The following is a 14,309-nucleotide window of genomic DNA, read 5'->3' on the forward strand; positions in this document are numbered from 1 at the left end:
GTTCAAGTTTATCTATTTTGAATGAATGAATAAATATATTGATACCATGTTTTATTTTTATTTTATTTGTTTTTTAATTAGAATACAAAGAACATATTTCCTTATGGCCTTTTCATAGGCATTTAGATTTGGTTGATTCTTCTCCCAGGCTTCACTCTCCCTCATCTCCCTAGCGCCTATTACCATTGTCCACTTCTATCCCCAGTGTTCTGCCATCTACTCTCCGAGCCTCCACACCCACCACACTCCCAACCACAACCTTTAAGCCCACCCCATGGGCTTTGTTCCCATCCTATGGTCTTTATTCTCATCCCATGGGCTTTGTTCCCATCCCACGGGCTTTATTCCCACCCCATGAGCTTTATTCCCACCCTATGGGCTTTATTCCCACCCCATAGGCTTTATTCCCACCCCATGAGCTTTATTCCCACCCTATGGGCTTTATTCCCACCCCATAGGCTTTATTCCCACCCCATGGGCTTTATTCCCATCCCATGGGCTTTATTCCATCCCGTGGGCTCCTCTTTAGTTTCCTGACCTCTACACACACTTACTCCATATAAATGTACACTTATGAAAATTAGTGATTGGTGCTTGGTGGTGTTTAGGTTTTGAAGTTCTTTATGTATTCTAGATACTGATCCCTTGTGTAAAACTCACCTGTCAGAGATCTTCTCCCACCCTGTAGGCTGTCTGTTTTTGCTGTTGATAACTCATTTCTAAAGATATATATATATATATCTTTATATATATATATCTTTAGAATATATATCTTTAGATATATTAGCATATATAATATATATATTAGCATAAACTGTTCACAAAAAAAAACAGTGCCTCAAAGAATGAGTTACTCAGGTTCTCCTTTTTTAATTTTAAGGAACTATAAGATACACTTTAAAAATACTTATTTAACTTTCATAAAATATTTAATGGTTCCTTAGTATTAATTAATAAAACTGTATAATTAATGAAGTGTAGAGAACCAGACAGACTGACATCTTTGATAGAATACAGTTGTCACTCTTGAGCCCACATTTCAAATGTGTACACTAACTAATTCTATGTTTATGGACTGCATTTTGAAGAACATTCTAAATTTGAGGTGTAAACAATAAATTTATATGACTAAAATGTTATTTATTTTATGTTTTGAAGTTTCACTTAACAGTGCAGTAAAAATAAGGTTTTTTGTTGTTATTTAGGTTATTTTAAAGTCATTTTTAGCTCTACTTAGATTCTGTGTGTCTGGCCACTGAGACCTGGAGTATGTGGGTAATTGGCAAGTCCTGAAGCACAAGTAAAATTCATTTCTTCATCTGATTGATAGCATAATAATACTGTCTGGTACTTCTACTGTGGTACACACAGGTTCATGCCTTATTGATAATAGATATTGAAAATATACTGAACAAAAATTTTAACATATAATCATTATAGTTAAAATAGTTTTTCTAGACTTTTAAAAAATCTGAATTGACACCAGGAAATTAAATATATATATTTATATATATGAAGAAGCAACCCATCCTTGTGTGGATACATAAGTTTGTGAGTGGTCATGCGCTTGTACCAAAATGCTTCAGTAACTGACAGGCCACATTACACAGTGGGGGTCCACACAATCATCATATCATAGCCATCTTTATTTAAGTATACATTATAGGTTGATAACATTGACTGGCAAACCACTTCTTAGAATGTGTCTCCTTTGTTCTGTGACACAAGACCAGGCAGCTGTAGACTGGATCATTGCTCCCCACAAGAAAGGAACGCAGGACTAGTTCACTCTACAACTTGAATGAGTCTTGACATTATGCTGAGTGAAGGAAGGCAAGCCCCACAGGTCATTTGTTATATGATTCTGCACATAGGAAAGCATAAGTAGGACATCGATGAGACGTAAATTAGATGCCCTGAGCTAGGATGGAGGGCTGGAGGGTGAGTGAGAGCTAACAGGTATACAGTGTCTTTCTGAGAAGATAAAAACATGTTCTGGAATTGGCTGTGTTGATAGCTGTACACGCAACATGTACTAAACACCACTGATTTGTATAGTTTAAATGTGTGGTCTACAATGCTTGGGCTGCATTTCAGTAAAGCTGTTAGTGACCCCTGGGTTGCCATAATTCCCTCTCACAAGAGAACACATTTCCCTTCCTGTATTTTCTGGGGACCCCAGAGCATATTAATCCAAAACATAGTTCTTGCCTTCCTTTCCATCACCAGACATTCTGTGGTTATTGACTGGGGGCCGTGTGTAAAGAACTCAGACGAGGTGGTATATTGCCTGACCCCCCACTCCCCACCCCCGCTGCATGCCACCTTTTTTTTTTTTTTTTTTTTTTTTTGGTTTTTCGAGACAGGGTTTCTCTGTGTAGCTTTGCGCCTCTCCTGGAACTCACTTGGTAGCCCAGGCTGGCCTCGAACTCACAGAGATCCACCTGGCTCTGCCTCTCGAGTGCTGGGATTAAAGGCATGCGCCACCACCGCCCGGCTGCATGCCACCTTTGCATACACTTTAAATGTATGTATCACGATCTAGCCCCTCCCTGTGGGAGTTACAAATGTGTAATTTTAGAAAGTTGAAGTTCCTCATGAGGCACTTATCTTCCCTCTCTGATGTTCCCATAATGGCCATTGATTCGAATGTGTTGAACACCTGAGAAGCTTTTCTGGCACCTCACTCTCCTAGCAATTAAAATCTGAGAAGGAAAGAGGAAGTATAGGACTCTTCGTCAAATGAAGCCAATCATTTTACAACTATTCAGCTAGGTAAAGCGAACCAACTGGAGTGCAAATCAGACTCACAGCTTAGCTGAGAAAGTAAACATAAGTATGGAATCTCAATCTCCCAAGCTGGGCTATGTGTTTAAAGCTCCCTGACCAGTTCCATCAACAGTGTGGGGAAGCAAACAGTGTCTGCTTTAAAGTAAACCAGGAGAATGTGTGTGTGTGTGTGTGTGTGTGTGTGTGTGTGTGTGTGTGTTTGTATGAGTGTGTGGGCCTGTGGGTGTGAGACTGTGAATGTGTAAGTGTGTGTGTGTGAGTGAATGTGTGGGCCTGTGTATATGTTGGTGTTATGTGAGTGTATGTGTGAAAGTGTGTGGGCATCTGTGTGTATGAGGAGTGTGAATGTATAGGCCTGTATGTGTATGTGTGTTTGAGTGTGAGTGTGTGGGCCTGTGGGGGGTGTAGTTTATGTGAGTGTGTGGGCCTGTTGGGGAGTATGAGTGTGTGTGTATGTGAGTATGAGGGCCTGTACATGTGGTGTGTGTGAGAGTATACCAGTAATAATTAAAGAAGAAACATCAATAATCTGAGAGGTAATGGGAGTAGAACACAGGAGCTGGAGTGGAGAGAAGTGAAAATGATATAAAAACAGTACTTATAAATGAAATTCTCAAAAAAAATTAATAAAAACAAAGTAAACCACAAAATTGGGTTCTTAAAGTGTAAAGTTTGGAAATGTTTAGTTTAGTTTTTAGTTATTTATTTAGTTTTACTTATCTCCTTCTTGTTTGTTTTTAATTTTATTTTAAATTATTTATATATAGGGTGGCCCATACACACATATACATAATATATACATATATACACATACACTGAGTTCAGGTTTTCAGAGCTCAGAGGCACCAGATGACTCTAAAGCTGAATCTACAAGGTGTTGTAAAGTGTCCAGCAAGAGCAGCATGCACTCTTAACCAGAGCCATCTCTTCAGCCCCCTGCCTGTTCTGTAAACTGAATTTTTGTTGCAGCTGATTTTGAGTGTTCATGGAGGTGGCCTATGAGACTTTCAAGTGAGCACCTAGCCTGCTTGGTGGCTTTCAGTCACCCAGAGTGAACACACATGCTTCATCTCCCTGGCTGTGTCACAGAAGGCAAAACCACACCCGGCAAATGATGCTGCTGTGGAGGGCACCTTCCTCATACAACTCAGAGTTAGGGGATGCCCCTGCTGGAGGGCTGGGGTGAGGGGTGGAATGAGAGGCCATGGGGTCAGCTAGGGTTAAGGCACCAGCATTCCAGATCTGCTTAGGGAGCAGCCGGGTGGATGAATGATTAACCCAGTGAGTAAATTATTCAGTGAACAGGACTGAAAGCATTGGAGGACACGGGTGAGGGGCAAAAGCTTGCAGGAGCTGCTGGTCAGACCGAACCAGAGAAGTGGTTGTATTCACATCTTGCATGAGTTGATTTGTTTTTGCGGTTGTACCTGCAGACTCATTGCTACCAAAATTAAATAACTTTTATAGACACATAAAAACGTATAGATAAAGTAAAGTGACTTAAGGATATGCATTTTACATTGGCATCCACAAATAGATTTAACCACACAAGATCTGGATGGGGAAACGTGTACATCTTGTGTGGGAAGAGAATAAATGTGAGGATGAGCATGCAGAAACATCCCCTCACCTTCTCCGCGCCCCCAGGGATGATTTGGTACTGTTTGGTGTAGGGGCTGAGCCAGGCAGCAGAGAAGGTGCTGAGTCAGTTGTGAGAGTTGTGAGGTCAGGGCAGAGCAAAAATAAATAAATAAATAAATAATTCAAGGGGCTTCACAGGGCATGAGGCATCCTCCCTCCTTCCCTCATGATGCCTCTGCACCTGCTTCATCTGACCAGCGGGCACTGGAGGCGGCAGCAGCCACAGCTGTGACTCGGCGGCGGCGCAGCAGCCCTGCCAGCTCCCGCCCAGCTCTCATTGAGAAAAGGGAACCGGAGCAGGAGGGGGAGGAGAGCTCCCTGCAGAGCCGCCTCGGAACAGCCAAGGAGACTCCCAGAATGGGCACCGGACTCTTCTGACGTGGCGACTCCATGGGGAGCTGGAAGACAGCAGGGGAAAGACAGACGCCTGCAGAGAGCATCAAAGGCTGAGGGGTACCATAAAAGGAACTGGGGAGTCCTTTGCGAGGAATTGTCATGCACTGGAATGCGCTCTGGAGAAGGTGCCAAGGATTTCTTCCCTTTTCTCTCAGATGAAAGGAGCCATCCAGGACTGTCCTGAAGTACTCCCGAGAGGCCTTTTGGTCATTGTTCCTCGTCCCCTATGCACAGGGCTGTTTGCTGACCTTTCCAGAGGACTTTCTGTCCAGCTGAGAAGACAGTTCTTAATAAACAAAACGAAACAATTCCTGCCGCGTGAAGGTAGTCGCAGCTTGCTTCTTGCAATTCTTTTCCTGTGACATTTTGGAATGTCTGCAGAAACTTAAAACAAACAAACAACAACAGCATCAACAACAATAAAAATCCTCAAAAGCCCCTGAAATAGGCAAAAGAAAAAGAAGGGGTATAATTTGTTTTGTTTCTTACAAAAAAGGAGTAAATGAGAGGGTACCTTAACTCGGGACTTGGATGATCAAAACCCTGGAGTTCAGGGATCAGCACTTCAGACTTGACACATAAACAAACATGAGGAGGAGTGCCTGTGGGCTTCTACACAGAGGCAGGTTTTAAGGAAGCCCTGGCGGGTCTCACAATTTGGGGCCTGTATGATGCCTGAAGACCGAAATTCGGGGGGACGCCCCTCAGGTGCATCAACTCCTTTCATCCCCAAAACTACATACAGAAGAATCAAACGGTGCTTTAGTTTCCGGAAAGGTCGGTAGCTGGTATCCTAATGTCCTTCTAATTAATGTCTGAATGTGGTCTGTTAGCTAAAGCTTTCAGGTCCGTGAGGCTCCGGCAGAATGGGGGTTTGGAAACAGAGAGCTTAGCGCTGTGTAAGACATTGCTCGTCTAGATTGATTTTTCAAGGTTCCTATTGATCTGTGTATTGCTGTCTGTGAAGGGTAGGTGGGCTTAAACATGGTGGTCCTGTAAAGATCCCCTTGACTGACAGGGAACTAAGCAAATCTGAAAGGAGGAAGCAGAGTTCTCCTGGGCCCTACCCACATCCAAAGCCAGCATCCCTGTCCTGACCCCTTGAAACAGGTCCCTTGCGAATCTGTTCTGAGTCCTACCCGTTTGGTTTTCCAAATGGCTCCCTGTGCAGCCTCACTAACCTGCTGAGAACATTTTGACAATCAGATTCTCTGTGGTGGCCCCAGCCCCTTTCAACATTGGCTAGAAATAGGAATCACCTTGACTTTCCATGCATATTATTGGGAAAGAACAAACAGGAGGTAGGGAATACAATTAATTATCATCAACAATACAAATTTAAGGCATTTCTGAATTGAGTTGATCTCAGGAGTTAAAGGGTATGGTGTTAGTGAAATAAATGTTTTCTGAAAAAGGTTTGATGTGTATTTTTAAATCTGTTTGCTTTAAAGGGACAGTGATAGAGTGGAGGGACATTTCCAATAGAAAGTGAGTAATTGTAAACTTACTGATTTAGTCAGCGGCTGAGTTGAATGACATCTAGGGCCATTGCTTTCTCCCCAAGTTTGGGGTCTACCACCTCTTTGTTATAATCCCCTACATAGTAATCAACCAAAAATGAGAAAATATGAAAATTAAATACAGTGAGAACTTTGTAAAAGTGAAATACTTATTATTCCTTTGGAGTCTTTCTCTCTGAGCAATGAAGAGCTGCTGACTATTGCCATGGTCATGGGTTATCAGCAAGGTGTTCACTCAGGTTCCTATTTCACTCATAAAAAAATTAAATGAGAAACACATAATGTTAGCTTTCAAATTTTATACATCTGTGAGCGTCTCATGGCTACTGCCGGATTACATCGTTGATAGAAAATGTAAGAGAGACAGAAAACCAGAAAGGCTCTAGAATTAGTATTCAAAGGCCATCCCCCTTGTCTTATAGCTTTCCTGCTCTTTGGAAGTAACTTGAGATATTTGGGGTATTATTTATGTGTCTCTGACAGTTTTCACCCTTTCTACCTCCCCTTCTCCAGTAGATGTGTGGGAATGGCTGCAAGCCTGCTGTTGGCCCCCACCTTCCTCTCTCTTTCCTTAAATACAAAGGGAAAGGCAGCCACTGAAAAGAAAGTCCTCCACAGGCTGGCCCAGGCAGAAGGAACTTCCTGGTAACTGTTTCTGCTGCTGTCTTTTCCTTACGAGGTCTGACTGGTCTAAGGGATGTTCTATATTTGAGTCCAGGACCGAGAGATGTTCCACTTACACAGCATTGCTTTCTGCTTCCTGTTAGAAGCAAGGAGGGAGTATGCAGTTTCTCCAGTCTGATTCCTCGGCTGCATAACCGCAGTTCTGCAGCGGGGCTGGGGGAGGAAGGTCTTCAGCTGCTGCAGCTGCACTGTTGCCAGGCTGGTATGCTGCACTCATCTGTCACCCCTGCATGGTAGCATGGAGTGTAGGGACGGCACATCTTTATTAAAATTTTGATGCTAAAAGGAACAGCTCCCCTCTCAATCCTGGACTCCAACCTATGTCACCTTAGGAAAAGTGTGGTTTTGTGCTTTGCTGACTCTGGTGCTCAAGTGTTTCACACAGTGTACCCCCGTTTCTGGGCTGCTCCCACACCCACTTGTCATTTCTGCAAAGGAGTGAGCCAAGTGTGCGAAGCTGAGAAAGCACCTGGATGAAACAAAAGTGTTGAGGCAGCTGTTTGCCTGACCCACAATTAATTTTTCAACTGTTACCCAGGGTAGACCATGAGAAAGAGAGACTATCGGGTCTCAGCAGCTTTAGGAAGACTGCCAGAAAGAAGGGGTAGAGTGGAGGACGTTCACAGGTGCCAGCCCTGTGCCGTGCCAGCCCAGTGGCTTCTCCAAGGGCTTTTCTTCAGACCTGCTCTGGCCTTCATCTTCCTTTCTTTTTTTCAAGTACTAATTAAGGCCACTGAAAATGTTTCCCCTGCTGGTTTTTCAAAACCTAGGAACTAAAGACACATCTACTGGTCAGGAAGCTGGGGGATGGTGGTATTCTGAATTTGTATGTTGGTAAAAGAAAACTATAATGTAGTTTTAACCTGTTTATTTTTAAACTTTGAAATTTCATCATGACTGTAAGCTTCGTATTAAGAACTATTTTCTCTGTGATTAGAAACTAAAGTAAAATTTTAACTACAGAGTTTAACCTTATTTTAGTCTAAGGTGTCCCTTTCTTGGAGATAAGTTACCAGTTGCCCAGCGACTATTCACAGACTGTGGCACATTATATATAACCACTTACAACTTTGGGGGTTTGCCCTGGCGTACCTCAAGCCCCACCTTATGGCTTTGCACTTTTCTTGCCTCAGCCTACAATGTTCTTCACAATGACAGTCATCTCCTCCCTGTCTGTCACACCCTTCACAGATTCCTACATCAAGGTCTATTTTATAAAACACTACTTGATCTCTATTCCAATGTACTCTCTAGCTGTGTTCCATAACTCAGAACTTTTCTTATGAGCCTGTAGTGCTCACAGGGGTAAATCCTACTTTCCATAATTATCAACACAGTCTAACCAGTTCCACCAGTTAACTAGAGATAGCACCCCCCCACCAATTTCCCAGACTAACCCATTCCTTCCCGCTCAATACATATTCTATACCACCTCTTGTTTTTTCGCTTTGTGCCCTCCACCATGCTCCTCCCTCCTGCATCCAAGTTTTACTCTTTGATCAAAACATGGACGGCTCTCACTTCACACTTCTTCCTGACCAGCCTTGTGCTTTATGTGAGTCGCTTCTCTACACTGCACCTTTATATGTATACATCCTCTTTAAGAAGCACATACGTAGTACACACCTATTGCTTTATTTCTGTCCAAAGTAGGGTGATAGGTCTATTCAGTTAATATTCATAATGACGTGAACTAAGTGGTTGTGTATAGCCTGGTATTTATAAACAACACTCGGAGCATTACAGTGCTTTCTCTGTTCTCTTGTTAGTCTGTAAGCAATTTGAGTTAAAGCACAATGACTTCATATTTATGGAGATACAGCCAAAATTATCCTCAGAAAATGAATGTTGTTTACGTTATAATCATCTTTTTGGAAGTTGACTTGTCCAATCAAAATACTGTTGTCCAAACGCATATAATTTTAACTTGTGTTGTTAGTAAATGAGTGGTACTTTGGAGTCCCCACCAAACAATGCTGGGGATAGAAGAGAGACAGAATGAGTGCTTCAAGCTGGGACTTTGTAGACTCCTTAGGGATAAAGGAATACTGAATGTCAACCTGGGATAAGTACTGTACCAAGTGTTGTATGGAGCCTCAGGTGTTCGGGAGTGCAAGGTTGATTTACAGTTCATCTGGAAAGCAGAGAATGACTTAACTTACATGAAACTGGGTTTTCTCCTCGATGGTCCTAAGAGAATATTCAGCACACTTAAACAAAAAACAAAAAACAAAACAAAACAAAAAAACACCAGAGTTGAATTAATAAAATAGAGTGGAAGAAAGACTTTCAGAATCACATGTACCCGTATCTGTAACCCACATATGTTTCCCTGTTTGATGTGGGGCCCGAGATAGGCTACCTGGCATCTTTTGCTTATAGAAGAAAGAGTTCATTGAAGAACATCCTTGAAGAACATGCACATCTTCTGGCTTGATTCCTGGATGTCAATGATGATGTCTCTAATTGCTGTTCTTTTCTGAGGCCAAGGCCACTGTGTCAGGGTGCTCATTCTAGAATACTTTCCTTATTTTTCCAAGTCTTTGTTTCCTCTTCTTCTCCTCATTCTGACAACATGTTCAGCATATGCTAAACATCACAAATTTAAAAATCTGAAATTTGAAATGTTTCAGTGGCAACATGATTCCACAGCAGAAACTTCTATACCACGAAACTCTCTTAAGTGTAAAATGATTGTTCATGGCTATGAATCTTAGCTCTTAGAGTTAGCATTCTGTTCTCTGTGAGAGGTTTTTTGTTTTGTTATGTTTTTCACTAGGAAGCTGGTGACAGACAGAAGGAAGCCTCAACCAGCTTTCCTTGTTCTGAACTGAAATAGGCATCTTTTATTTTGACTTATCCAGTTAGGATGGGTGAATGTTTATTGAAAGTTTGCACAGTCCTGATGATACCAGGATCTGTCTGCTAGCAAAGCTGTAGTTAGCAGAGGAACCAGAAAAAAAATTTTTCCTCTTTGCTGAGCATATGATCTGGTGACCAGATGGGACAGAAACTCTACAATAACCAATAGCAGAGACCTGGAGCAACAATTAGGAAGTGTGATCTGTCTGTTTCATCAGAAAACAAGGACTATTTTATGTTTTTTTTTTTTAAATAGAAATTAGTAGTACACCTCATTTCATTTCATTTGTTATGTTTAATTGGGGAGATGGCATGTTTTGGTTTTATGCATGCTTAGTCCATTCTGCAAATGTTTGTAGAGAACTTTTGTCTTATCCATGTTGGCCTTACGCTCCAGGGATCTGAGACAGCATATGTCCCATGGGGATGGTGGTGCATATACTGAACATCACAAATTTAATAATCCAAAATTTGAAACGTTTTAGTGGCAATATGATTCCACAGTAGAAACTTTCATAACGTGAAAATCTCTTAAGTGTAAAATTATTTAAAATACTATATAAAATGAGCCTCAGCTTATGTGTAAAGATGTATTGAGACATTGTGGAACTCTATGTTTAACCTTGGGACCCTTTGCTAAAATATCTCATTATGCATGCAAATATCCTCAAATATAAAAATATCTGAAATCAAGCCAGGTGGTGGTAGCACATGCCTTTAATCCCAGCACTCGGGAGGCAGAAGTAGGTGGATCTCTGTGAGTTCGAGGCCAGCCTGGTCTCCAAAGTGAGTTCCAGGAAAAGGCGTTACACAGAGAAATCCTGTCTCGAAAAACCAAAAAAAAAAACAAAAAAAACAAAAAAAAAAAAAAAAACAAAAAAAAAAAAAGAAAAGAAAAGAAATCAGAACCATTCTGGTGCACAAATTTCAGACAAAGTCTGTGTGGACCTTGAAGTAGCCAGAGCTGAGACTAGCTCAGTCCTACGCTTTATGCCACCTTCAGACACTTAATGACCTCTCCCTAGCTCTGTCATGCACTTTAATAACTATTAGAAACACATATATATATATGATTTTGTAAATATTAGAAAGATATATTAGATGCTGTACCCATTTAATATTTATAAAATCAGAATAAATAATCATAAATAACTTGTCTCATTAATTTATTAACTTTATTATTGCAGAGGCACAATTTTCTTGTAATGTCTAGTACAGACATGCATCTAAATAAATCGATACGTTAAGGAATCAAAGAAGAAACTTAACACCAGCTAAAACTGTGACTTGAACATTGCAAGGCCTACCTACTAAAAGATGTCATGAAGAGATAGATATGCTGTGCCAGATTTAGGGAGCAACCTGTAATTAGTTGAGGAAATTTTAGAAATGGAGTGAATATGAAGCAGTGGCTTCATGGGTACTGTGCAAACAGTTTTTACTGAATGATCTGTAAAGAGGCAGAGGTCAGGTTTTGGAGAGTTCATTGCATGAAAGGATTCGTTGACAAAGACTGGTCAGTGGACTCCATTGGAAGGCAAGAAGCAGGACAACACCAAGACCTGATTTAAAAACTGCAAGGAACAGCCTGGTTCAGCTGTTTCTATGAACTGAAACACTCATTCCTGAATGGGAGAAAGAGTCTCAGAAGAAGCAATGGGAACTTTTTGTTTGTTTGTTTGTTTTGTTTTGTTTTGTTTTGAGACAGGGTTTCTCTGTGTGGCTTTGCGCCTTTCCTGGAACTCGCTTTGTAGTCCAGGCTGGCCTCGAACTCACAGAGATGCAATGGGAACTTTTAAGGTTGAGGAAATTCATGAAACTTCCAAATCTCAGAGCTAAGCATGTTATAAGACTCCTGAGGCCCTCATGGGGAAGAGGCCCATGGGTGGTGGTGGTGGAGCCGCCTGAAAGTTGAGCTGATAGTTTTAAGGATGCAACTTTCATGAGTTCTCATGAGTTTCTCATGGGCCTTACGCAGTGCAGGTGCCTTAGAGTCACCCAGGGTCCTGGAAGCAGCCCCCCACTCAGCTCCTATAAGCGACTGCAAGAGTTATTTGGATTCTTGCTCGTGCCCTACCTGGAGTGAACAAATATTTGCTGTTGTCCCCTCAGAAGAAAGAAGTCAAGGAACAATTACCATGACTGTGTTTGTGTGGGTTGGGAACACTGGGCAGTGTTTGTGTGGGTTATAAACACTTTGACAATGTTTGTGTGGACTGGGAACACTGGTCTTCAGAAACACATGCACGACATGGTGTCTAATCCAATGTGGCCATAAGGAGTTTGGAGGTAAAAATTGAGAAGACTGGATGTGTGAAGAAGTGGAGAAACTAGCTTGACTCTCAGACCAAACTTCAGTGAGATAGGAAAATACTTGGGACCAGCAGATAAAATTAAAATTATGGAGAGTCAAGGGAGATTCAAGAAAAATTGAATTGTAACCAGTTATAGATTACAGTGGTTCATACTTGCCGCCTTTTTAGTCAGGAGTGGGTTGGGATGGAGGGGTTAGGTAAGAGGACCACAGGTTTGAGGTCAGCCAGGGTTTCATAGCAAGACCCTGTCTCGAAAGAGAGGGAGGGGCATGTGAAAGGGTTTTGAGATATCGGTGTTCAAAGGGTCAAAAAGACTCTTACATTGCAGAGCCCATTGAGACAGTCCAATATGAGATAGAAGCCTAGGGAGAGCTGGCATCTGTGGGACCACAGCCGGTCAACAGAGAAGACGCAGCAGGTAAAATGAACAGAGCTGAGAACAGAGATCAGACAACCACTGTGTTGGGGAAAGGTCACAGAAGACATGGGGGTGTCTGAGAAGCTAGAATCCTGAGAAGGAAGAGGGCCAGGAGGAGAGTGACCACGATTTAGCAACTCAGAAAGTGTTGGCAACTATAGGAAAATGCAAATTTCATACAGGGACGGGGCCAGATGTCGAACAGCGATGCGTGGACAAGTAGACAGAGGGTGGCAGCAGAGCTTGTTACACCGAGGAGGTGGGAATCAAGGGGGAAGGTGGGACGTGACAGGACACAGGGAGTCCACCTAAGGTTTAAGAAGGGTGGTGTTTGAATATATTTATCTGATCACATCCTCTCTGTGGGTAACTGCTCCTCAATCCTAGGAATAGAAACCCCATGTGAAGGAGGGAAGGGTGTCTCAAGGCACAGTTGACACACCTTCTTCCTCACAGAGAATAAGTTCATATGTGTGATTTGCTTTTTCAGTCCAGTGAAGAGTCTGCTCCTGGGAGAGGCTTTATGAGGCCGTCAGTGGCCTTCCAGGGATTAAGCTGAGCACACTAGTGTCACCCAGATTAGAAAGGGCAGTATTATTGGGGAGTGAATCTTCACTGGGACTCTAAAATGACCATCCCTGGGGCTCTCTGCTTGACTCATACACAGAAAATATTCTTGTTAATAATCTACTAATTAATGGGTCCTTCCCACCATGCTGCTAGAGCATGCACGAACTTGGTTCTTTCTTGTTAATTTTAGTATTTGAAATTGTCCCCCAAAGGAAATTTTAAATCAGACAATGTTTATGATTATTGTTGCTGTTATAGTACATTTTTCCCTCCAGTGATTTCTCTCAGGCAGTTCATTCTTATGCAGGAGGTAGCTCGTACCTACCACAGGAATCCAGAGAAGGTAGGTCCAATCTACTCCAGAGCTGCCAATGAGGTGTCTGCTCCTGTTGACAGTCTTTATTCTCTTTTGCAAGTTCCACAGCAGAAAACTAGCATTTCCCCACAGGGATTGCACATCACATGGGAGTGTCTACATGCTTTATGTCTTTACACAGCTTATTGTGCAAGTGTATATGTTTCTTGCAACAGAGATGGAAATCCTCACTGAAATGTCCAAGGTCTTTATTTTTTTTCTTTTTGTTCTATTATCTCACCGGACTTATTTATTCTCAGTGTTCTGAACCCCTTCCCCCTAGTGTGGTAAGATGGACTGAGGTCAGGGAATAGGAAATGGAGGACTTCTTTCCCACACTCTATTTGGCAATTACCACACGGAGTAGCATTGTATAAGAAACGGAGCCCATGTGACTCTGAGGTCCCTCAGCTGTGAACAAACAGACCTCACTGTTGACTAGTTTGGTCACCTTTTGACAAGTTCTTCAGTAAGTCATCCGGAGCGCAGCAGCGGAGGTGGTGCCTGCCTCCTGGGTACGGTGAGATGAAATGAGAGAACGTAGACAAACGCCGAGTAAAGTGCCCGGCACAGAAAGTGCACTGCTTTGCTTGCATTCTGATACTTTAAATGATCAGAAAATGAAGACTCATGACAAGTGTGACTAAAGGGGAGGATGACTGACACTTGGAGATGAGCAAAGATTTCACAGAGAATGATCTGGACAGGGGGTCACTTCCTTTCTGTCACTGGAGCTCTGACCTGAACAAGTTACTTAA

The 14,309-nt window shown here is 42.2% G+C and overlaps 1 protein-coding gene across 3 annotated transcripts in view; it reads left to right on the forward strand.

Annotated features, from left to right (window-relative positions):
* The window catches only part of Arhgap24 (Rho GTPase activating protein 24), a 338,234-nt gene that overhangs the window by 290,324 nt on the left and 33,601 nt on the right, over positions 1–14,309 (forward strand). The window contains exon 1 of one of the 3 annotated variants that reach the window (XM_059274819.1): positions 4,831–5,604. The exons of the other annotated variants lie outside the window; for them this stretch is intronic. Coding sequence (XP_059130802.1) covers positions 5,496–5,604 — 109 coding nt within the window. The 5' untranslated portion in view covers positions 4,831–5,495. Of the gene's footprint in view, positions 1–4,830; positions 5,605–14,309 lie in introns of those variants that run through there. 3 annotated transcript variants of the gene reach the window in all.

Source organism: Peromyscus eremicus, chromosome 10 (genome assembly GCF_949786415.1).
Source record: "Peromyscus eremicus chromosome 10, PerEre_H2_v1, whole genome shotgun sequence".
NCBI lineage: Eukaryota > Metazoa > Chordata > Mammalia > Rodentia > Cricetidae > Peromyscus > Peromyscus eremicus.